Source organism: Leuciscus leuciscus (genome assembly GCF_965113295.1).
Source record: "Leuciscus leuciscus genome assembly, chromosome: 1".
Lineage (NCBI taxonomy): Eukaryota > Metazoa > Chordata > Actinopteri > Cypriniformes > Leuciscidae > Leuciscus > Leuciscus leuciscus.
Genome location: NC_138725.1, coordinates 45,043,933 through 45,053,837, shown reverse-complemented (window position 1 = coordinate 45,053,837; position 9,905 = coordinate 45,043,933). Strand labels below are relative to the sequence as shown.

Sequence of the window (9,905 nt, the reverse complement as noted above, 5' to 3'; positions counted from 1 at the left end):
ACTCTCGATGGAATTTTCACGCTCTTGTCTTGATTCCTCTGTCTGATTTAAAGAAAACTCAATCTCCTCGTATGTCTTCAGTAAAGCCCAGAAGCACTTTGAGCCTTTGTTGATGCTGTGAGTTGTTGTTAAGCCCCTGTGTATTCAAATGACGGCACAGAGTCTCGGACAACTGTGAGTCGAAAAGATCAATACAGGCCTGCAAGATCTACTGCCATTGTTGCCCTAATGCCTCCTTCAATTAACTTGGAATGGCTCTGAAATCTCTTTGACTCCTTTTTTGGTTTCATATACAATTTTATTTAGGCCTAGTGGTTACTAGTGCTGGCAACTTGAAATTTGTAGGTTCAACGCCAGCAAGGAGTGATTTCTAAGCTTTCACCATTGCCCCGCTTAGGAATGTAACCCCAGGATGCCCCACGCTTCAGATAAAAGTGGCATTTCTATATCTCCAGATGTATTTGAACCCTGCCAGATTGTTGGTGGAAAAGGATATGCAAGCATTCTCTAATAATTACCATTCTGAAAGAATGAGAAAAGCAGGTTGGTATAGGACTTAGATCCCTCGATGTTTTGACAGCTGCATGAAGAGTTTCTGTCCTTCTGTGCTGTTGTGGCCTTAAAGTCAGTGACTCACTCAACCAAGATAGGCCCAGCTGTGTACCGTGGATGTCTAGATCTGATCAAAGTTAGCGCAGGATTAGCGGTTAGCGCCGATGCTGGTGACAGCTCTTGAATCTCTCCGCAGTTTGATCTGATTAGCGGATAGAGGGTGGATAAAGATGATTGTGAGGTGAAATGTTCCTGGGAATTAATTCACACACACCTGTGTTTTGTTCTCAGAGAGATCATGACAACACTTCGCACATCCATCAGCAACAGGGATGCAGATGTTCGGAGTGTGATGCTGTCTGCTTTCAGTACAAATGTCTGAAACAGGAAGAATTTATGTTATTCGAAGTTATCAGTCATCCACTAGCCTCTTTTTAAATGTCGTTTCCGTTCAAGTTCACCCACAAATGACACTTCTGTCATCATTTATTCATGTCGTGTTCTGAATTCATGACTTCTAAAAATATGATCAATAAGTTATGACAACATTTTTACATTGCTTTAACTCATCAAAATAAGTTAATCAATTTACAACTTATTTTTATAAGTTATACAAGATTCAACAACATTTTTAAGTCAGTTTAATGTAATTTAAGTTAAAATTACTTAAACATCCAAGTTGATTGTACTTCAAAAATGAAGGCAGCGACTTTATTTTTAATTTTTACAGTGGACACTGTAGAATATTAAAATAATGTATTGATTATTATGGAGATCTCGTCTGCCTGGAGTTTTTAAGATTAAAAAAAGACTGCAGGAAATTATCATGAAGTCCGTTTGACTTGTGCACCGTATTTTGAGTCTTCTGACATCATAGGATTGCTATGTTTTATGAACGGATCACATTTTTAGTTGTTATACACACCGATGATTTTTATTTCCAGTGAACTGTTTACTAATACAACCAGATCACTGTCTTGACTACATGCTTTTGCCACGATTCAGAATCTGGAAGAATCGACACTAGTTGCTGAAAGTCAGTCAGTTTGAAGATTTTGGGCAGGTGGAGTATATGATAGGCACAGACTCAGATTTTTAAAGTTCAGACTATCAGCAATATGGCGCATGTTTCTGCGTGAGCTTGTCGTGTTCTGAACAACTGTGTGATCACTGGTCTTTTATGGAATGATGCCCAGTTTTTCGTTCTGAAACCATTTACAAAGTTGCCAATTAGTGTATTTAAAATCTGTTCAGATTTTAAGTTATGTAGTCCAGCATTTAAGAATCATTCATGCTAGTTTTGCAAATTGGATCACTGATTAATTTGGATGCTCTGAGCTGATTCATTCATGACATCACTATTTCTCTCATGAACTCTTGAATCATAAACCACTTTCATGATGCTTTTTTTTTTTTTTTTTTTGGATGTTAACACCCTCAATTCTCATCAAATTTCATTCTATAGAAAAGAGGATATTCTTCAGAAATTCACCTTTTGTGTTCATGCCATGCAGTCAACTATTCATTTAACAATTCTCTATTATCTACATAAAAAGTGTATAATTCTTTGACGCGCTGTAGTGAATAGTGTGGCATTCCTCTCTAAGTACAATTTGGTCTTAGTTGGGAAAGTGATCTGTTTTCAAAGACCGGAGATCCATGACCCAAAACCATTATTAGTGAACTCTGTCCTTAGCTCAGGACTGAACAATACACCTTGTTTAGACAGGTGATCTTATTCCTAATGTGAAGAAGGCTTTGAGTGAGATAACAGGCTTAGACGTCTTTAGAAACAAAGGCGGTGGATTTTAATCTGACAGCAGAATTCCCAGTTGATGCCACACATTCTCCATTTCATAGGGAAAAAACGCTTTCGCCAAAGACGAGCATGTTGATTATAAAAACTCATCAAAGCCTTTCCTGAAGGATTTTTTCATTTAGTCATGTTGTATCGCAAATGAATGTCATACAAACACCCAAATGCTGCAAATGGGCTTGTAAATGGATGTCAATTATGTGGGCCAATTAGTGTGATGTGTTTACTGTGTAAACAGAGGCTGTTTGTTTGCTCTCTCTGCAGATTTCAACCAAAGCTCTGTTTGTATTGGGTTTTCTTACTGAACGTTCCTCAGCTGTGAACCTTTTGATTGTCCCTTAATGATTTAATATCCATCTGTTAAATCTAAACCTCGTACACGACTACACAGACAGCAAAGCTAGAGTGACAAACAGGTCTCGTTGGCGGTTGTACGTGTCTTTGAAAATCTTTGCAGCTCAAGAACGGTGCTTTCCCCCCATTTTCTCACCACACTCCAATTCCAAATGTCTGCTTTGTCATATTAATAAGCGAACTCAGAAGCTGAAGAGTGCCCGAACTTGTCTGTGGAATACTTCAGAATGACAGGTCTTTCCATATACTCCTCCCCGAATGGAACTGGGGGATATTACTCATTTACTCCTTCAGCCGAGGTGTGGATTTGGAGGCATTAGGTGTCACTGTGGATGTCTCCTTAAGAGTGATGCTGAAGAAACCTCTCTTAAATGAAGCATGGAGTCAATGGTCCCCTATGATTGGGTGCTTTCCTTCAAACCCGGCCCTGTTTTACTTGAATTAGTAGTCATAGGTGAGACATGTGACTCAGGGAGAGGGTGGGACTCGCACCTGAATCAGGTGAGAAAAGTCTTGACTCTGGAGCTATGAAGGTCTTCTAAGAAGTTGTCTTCCAACTGGATCTCTGGTTTGTTCTTCTGTAACCCTCCAACGCCTATAAAGACGACCATTCGTCATATACATACATTAGACCGTCTATTTCTGGAATTCTCTCTGGACCAAAAGGACCTTGCTGAACCTGGGCCATGTTTGGCACTGGGCATTTGGTGTCTCCTCTGTCTTCTGCAGTCTTCCACTCTTCGGCTGCACACTTCTTCCCAGCGTTCCCCAGAAGGTTGAGCTCTCCGCAGATCCTCATCCCCGGGCCTCTGCTCAGCTACGAGCTCCTGCGCAGTTACTTGCACCCTGAGCCCTGCAAACAGGCTCTGCTATTGGCCGCTCAGTCTGCAGGACACCATGCTGAGAATATCGGTGAGCTCAATGCAACCATATTGGTCATTTATGTTGTAACATCTAATATGACATCTTATAGTTTATCTGAAGCTTTCATTTGAGTGTGTGTGTATATATATATGTGTGTATATATATATATATTATATGTATATGTATGTATGTTTGTGTATGTGTATGTATGTGTGTGTATATATATATATATATATATATATATATATATATATATATATATATTGGTGTACAATCTGCCAGTCATTATCACAAAATAAACCCTGTTACATTATTCCTCTTGCTACAAGATTAATAGATATGAAATATTTATTTAGCATTGAAATCACTTTATTATGTACGATGAAAGAGGCCACAGTGATATGAGAGACATTTAGGAAATTGATTGCCTACAACAGCAATCCTTTATACAGTTTAATAAATATTTGACCACAGAACCGTAACTGACTGATCAGAATCAACTATTCCAGAGAGCTATGTAACAAATTATATAAATAATATATGTATAATAAAATATGTAAATAAAACCTTTGCGATATAAGATGTGTTGTATGGGGGAAAGCTTGAAAGAAAAATTTAGCTTTGGGTATTGTATATTTATTTAGGTGATTTGCTCTTAATAATACATATGTGTAGCTTTTATTAAGAGAGGCCATTTGTAAATCAAATTCTCTCATAATTGTCCATCCTCATTTTACAGTATTTAATAGGATTCAAAATGTTTACAAAGGATTGGCTAACAGCTCGTAACTAACAATCAATTATCCGGCTCTGCTGAAGAGGGCTTAATGAACGCTGCGCTAATTATCCAATCTAGAGCCATTAGTTCCTTGTCAGCCTCTGGCAATTGTCTAATTGGTGGCTGCGATGTGGCTTCCAGATGAACCCCGGCCAGTGAAGCAGCGGCGAGCTCGGGCCAACTACAGCAGCTGGCAGCTGGAAGAGCTGGAGAAGGCCTTCGAGAGCACTCACTATCCAGACGTCTTCATGAGAGAAGCCCTGGCCCTTAGACTGGACCTGATTGAGGCCAGAGTGCAGGTCACTTTGCAATACTCTCTTTGACTGTTGTGATGCAGGCAGTTATATGAATATTATAGCTAAATATTTCTCTGAACCACTGCTGAGATTTTACTTTTAAGTGTAATTTCTTTATCGTTTTGTTTTAATTCCACAGAATTATAAGCATGCATTGTCCCGCTCAAAATTTTCAGTGAGATGCAATGACATAACATTTTAGAAATTTCTAAGAAAACAGGAAAGCAAAACTGAAAGAGCAAACAAATATTAGTGTTGACAAAAAATTTAACAAACGTATAAAATAAGAAAAATCTACTTGAGGGACAAAAATTTACGTTTTTTATTTGTATTTTTATTTTCACTATGAGTTTTGATTTTACAAATTTTCCTGAGTAATTTTTTTATATTTTTTCGATTAAAATTCTTAAAATAAGAAGCAAAACTGGGAAAAAATTTATTAACGAGTTATGACTTAATGCATTAAAATATATATATTTTTAAATCACTTAAAAACGTATCAAATTAAAAAATCTACTTGAGAGACAAAACTGAAGAAAAAAAGGTATATATATTTTTAATTGTATCAATTTGGTTTTCCTAATGCTTTTTTAATGAGTCATTTTTATTTATTTTCTACTAAATATTCTTAAAATAAGAAAAAACTTATCTTGCATTAAGAATTTTAATTGTTTTATTTAATTTGTTTTACTGGAAAACTACAGGCAATATTAATATTGTGAATATTTGCTTAATTTAATCTAGCTCAAATAATATATATATAGAGTTCAGATGCAAAAGCCTCTAAGTGCCATCTGAAATTTTCTTCTAGAATTTCACTTAAATGGCAATGCATATTACCTATTAATTGTCATTTAAGTGAAATTACTGAACTTAAATATACGAGCTTGATAAAAAAAGCTTTATAATTCTAGAAGAAAATTACAGATGGCACTTAGAGGCTTTTGCATCTGAACTCTTCATATATATATATATATATATATATATATAGTCTTCTAGTATATTCATACTTCTATATATATTTTTTCTATTGTTCCTCTAGGTGTGGTTCCAAAACCGCAGGGCTAAAATGCGTAGACAGATGAAGCTTCAAAGCCAGGCTGGGGAACAGTGCGGCCAGCACGACAGTGACGACAGACAGACCGAGTCGTCCAGCCGGAACACAGATCCTGAGCTCCACTGCAGCAACAGCCCGTGCTGGGACAGGAAACAGGACAGAGGAAGCCCCACTTGGCCCAAACCCTCCTCATCAGTTATTCACAGCCCCGTGAGCGGCGTGCTTCAGCGGTCGAGGGATCAGGACGGGTCAGAGGTGTCCAGTGCGGAGGACTTCCGCTGTTGTAGCATTGCCAAACTGAGGGCGAAGGCCAGGGACTATGAAGCAGAGATCCACAGCACTGTGGTCAAGACCAGCAGAGAGAGGCAGATGAAGACACCGGTACCTGCCACAGTCCTGGACAGAGACTGAAGCAGATGTGGCCATCGTCCATTACCTCACTATCACACAGGACACATTAGGAATCTCAGTCAATTCATTATTTATTATAATGCACAATTACACACGCAATGAGGTTAAACAATGTGACTGAGAAAAGCAAATTCTAAACTCTCTATATTGTTTTGCTTCTCAGATTGTCAGGATCAATGTTGGGGGGGCAACGCGAATTATGTAATCAGATTACTTTTTCAAGTTACGAGTAAAGTAGTTAATTACTTTTAAGAATAAGTACCCCCAGTTACTTTAAATTCACATGAGAGAATTCGTGAGTAAGTGCAGAGACGCTGCGTGCGCAATATGAACATGATTATTCTAGTTCTAGACTAAGGGGCTGTTTACACAACACTGTTTTCAACTAAACAGCGTTTTGGGTGCATGAAAACGCAAACTTTTGAAAACGGGTTTCAAAGTGCACGTTTTTGAAAAATGGTCTCCGTGTAAACAACAAAAACCCGAATCTCTGAAGACGATGTTGTCATGCACATGCGTATTATGTGTTCAGTCTATAGTGTTTCATCGCCATCTAATGGCCTGGAAGCAAAATACAGGGTTTTTAGTCGTTTTCACGGATCCGTGTGAATTGCATATACAGTATATAAACTGGACACAGCGACCCCATAGGTTTCAACGGAGAAAAGTGAAGTCAATTAGAAGCTCTCACTTCCTGATGGCTGAGCGTACTGAGCACACTCAAACTGAGCTTGACGACGTAGATGTAACGTGAGCAGCCCGTCTGTCTTCTAGTAGCTGTGCCGAGAGAAATCTGAATCATTTCCTTTCCGAAACTTGCAGAGACGGAGAGTGTGAGTAGTCTTAGCAACTTTTGCTAAGTATTCTGATTAATTACTTTTGTCATTTTGCCTCCACGTCTCCCCGATTGCGCGCGAGCTTCTCCTCCTGTCCATACGGTAATCTCTCTACTATGCGACAGAGAGTCGCGTGGTTATGACGCAATCGTTAGCCTATTTTTACAAAAACTGCTTCTACGGGACCATAACGTAAGATACAAGGTAATGGAGCCTTTTATACATTTTCGTGTCTCTTTAGAAATAAATAATGGACAAATGGAGTCTTTAAACGTCTCAGATGTAAAGTTATTCACTGTCAAAGTGACGCCAAAATGAATGGGAGTCAATGGAATGCTAACAGCAGGTGGGGGTCCGCTAATCAATGGCGGCGCCTGGGGAAGCTTCAATGTTTTCCGAAACACTGGTGCTTTGGGATCGTTTTGACAATGGTGTTGTCTGTACGCCAAAAAGGAAAAACTTCTCCGTTCTAAGCATATCGTTGCCATGGAAACGTACCCTAAATGTGAACATGCATTTACTCATCTCACGTGAACAAAAACAGATTTAGTATACCTCAAAATTAATTTAAAAAACAGTGAAATGCAAACTCAGAATATTACGCAAAACTGCAATAATTAAATGTTAAATTGCGCAAATATACTTAATGTATTAAATCTCACTTTATTAATCAATGTCTTTGCTGTTGACCTTCAATGATTCAATTCATCCACACTAATAAGCAAAAATGACTTCAGATAAACATCACATCTCTGTTTCTATTTTAGTTTTTATTTCTGAAGTAAGAGTGTTGAACTTTCTTCTCCTGCATCTTATTCTTCTGTAATCCATAATGGCAGCAGAAAGGTTTGTTTTAACTGCGCCCTCTACTGTATAGGTGTGAATTTGTGTTTCCTTCAGCCTGAGGCTTATTCATTTCACTTTTGGTGTGGAAAAAGCCTTTACATTTGCAATTTAAAAATAATTGGTTTTAAAAAACAAACAAGCAAGCTCAGCCCAGGAAAGAAAAGTATCTCAAAAGTAACGTAACAGATTACTTTCCATAATAAGTAACTACATAACTCAATTAGGGTGTTTTTTTATTTTTTTTATTTTTTTTATAACGCATTACTTTCAAAAGTAACTTTCCCCAAAACTAGTCACAATGTCATGTATGATCTGTGAAGCCAATAATAACTCATCATAATACTTTTTGGTCAGTAGTTTTGCTAGTATTTTGTAAAATGTGCAAATACAATGTCCATACAAGTTTTGTTTTACATACACACAAATGTGAGGTAATATTATTCATTTTAGGTTGTTTTTTATTTCATATTTTTATTTGTAGTATTTTGAATGCTCTTTAATTGTTATGATTAGCAACAATTCATATACAGCCTTTAAATCTTTTTTATGATGAGCCTTTGATGCATTTAGTTTGCATCGCTTTATGTAACCATGTTTTCTCCAATATTGTTGGACCGACAGCTAGTGAACAAGATAAATTATAAGAGGGAAGTCTTGGTGATCTCATCGATGGCCATCTCTGCTGTCAGCTATCCTGTTACCCTGTGTGGAAACACAGGATGTCTGCAAGCTGCCACAAGCCCTCCATAAACACAATGGGGATGACTGAAAAATGCCTGCCTTTTCTAACAAATGCTTTTTAAAGATTGGAACACACTCTTTTATGTATGAAGCAACAAAATATGCCATGGCACTCACATGGTTAAGCATAAAAGGCCTTTAATAAATCGGGCTGAATCATTAAAACTTAAAAACAAATTGATCTACGCATTTGAGCTTGACCCTCAGGATACACTGGTTTATGTATTTTCCCCCCACAATATATGCTGATTGTGCTTATTTAATTATTGCATGCTTTTGGAAATCACTTTTATTTCATGCTTAGCATTGACATGCTTTTTAAGAAAATCTGCTCTAATCCTGGGCGGTGTTTGTTCAGAGCTTCGACCCTTGAGAACAATATAACTTCTGAACTGCAGGACCCTGGTGGTATATTTGAAAATGTGGACACAGCACCTGTTCCATGTCAAATGAATTTAAAGGTCCTCAATAAGGGAATTTCCTGTGGGATCAGCAGAATCGCAGTCAGCTTCATGCAGTGTTTGTGCAGCCAAAGCCCTTGTTGAAGAGCCAGAAAATGCATTTGTCTTTAGGTCATTGGTTCTCTGAGCCAGTGTGGAGTAAGAGTGCCCTCCTCTGGGCAACAAGGTCCTCTTGAGTTTAAAAGCATAATGTTTTGAGATTAAGCAGGTCTGTTTAACCAGAACAGTCATTACTCTCTTACACCAATACAGTATAGACGTCTATAAGGAATATCATGCATGTACAATATGGAAGAGGATTTAAAATGTAACTGGTAGCTCAGATTCCCACTGGTTCACTGGTAGCGCAATCCCATTGATTCTGCACCCATGCACAACTTGAGATGCTCACCAGTCAAACTTAAAACCATCAGAGGAGGTGGATCATCTGAAATTACACTGAAAACAATCTCTTTCTCCCTGCCTCAGGACAGCTGAATGGTGCTGGTATTTCTGTCCACACAAGGAATTATATACATCCTGGACATCAATATGAAGACTTAGAAATTGTAGATTATGTTTATTAAATAAGGTTTAGACCATTTTTAAGCAAATCTGTTTTTTTTTTTTTTTTTTTTAAAGGCAAACAAGCTCTCTTCGTCACAGGGGACTGAATGTTAAAGGGTTTTTGGTTTGTTTTTCTGGGTTTATATGCCTATGCAAATTAGATTGACAGTCTGACCTTGTTGAGAAGCCATTATAAACATTCATATTCATGCTCCAAAAAATCTGAACTGATTTATGCTGATGGTTGTAAACATCTTCTGCAGCACCCTGTGGTTTCATCCTAAACACATTACACATTGTTTACACTGCCTGTATTATAAAAAAATATGGGTCATTCTTGTTAAGCA

General features: G+C 37.7%; 1 protein-coding gene across 1 annotated transcript; it reads left to right on the top strand.

Annotated features, from left to right (window-relative positions):
- The first annotated feature begins 2,071 nt into the window (after positions 1-2,071).
- Positions 2,072-9,605, top strand: LOC309504986 (uncharacterized protein). Its single transcript, XM_082178324.1, has 3 exons — positions 2,072-3,634; positions 4,506-4,663; positions 5,703-9,605. The coding sequence occupies exons 1-3, from the start codon at positions 3,409-3,411 to the stop codon at positions 6,126-6,128; spliced, it is 810 nt and encodes a 269-aa protein (XP_082034450.1). The 5' UTR covers positions 2,072-3,408; the 3' UTR covers positions 6,129-9,605.
- Positions 9,606-9,905: the final 300 nt, after the last annotated feature.

What these genes read in the sequence shown, in the direction of transcription:
- LOC309504986 (XM_082178324.1), top strand. Translation starts at nt 3,409, where the DNA reads ATGTTTGGCACTGGGCATTTGGTGTCTCCTCTGTCTTCTGCAGTCTTC. An exon ending in ACACCATGCTGAGAATATCG is followed by an intron (nt 3,635 to 4,505) that starts GTGAGCTCAATG and finishes TGTGGCTTCCAG; the next exon opens with ATGAACCCCGGCCAGTGAAG. An exon ending in TGATTGAGGCCAGAGTGCAG is followed by an intron (nt 4,664 to 5,702) that starts GTCACTTTGCAA and finishes TTGTTCCTCTAG; the next exon opens with GTGTGGTTCCAAAACCGCAG.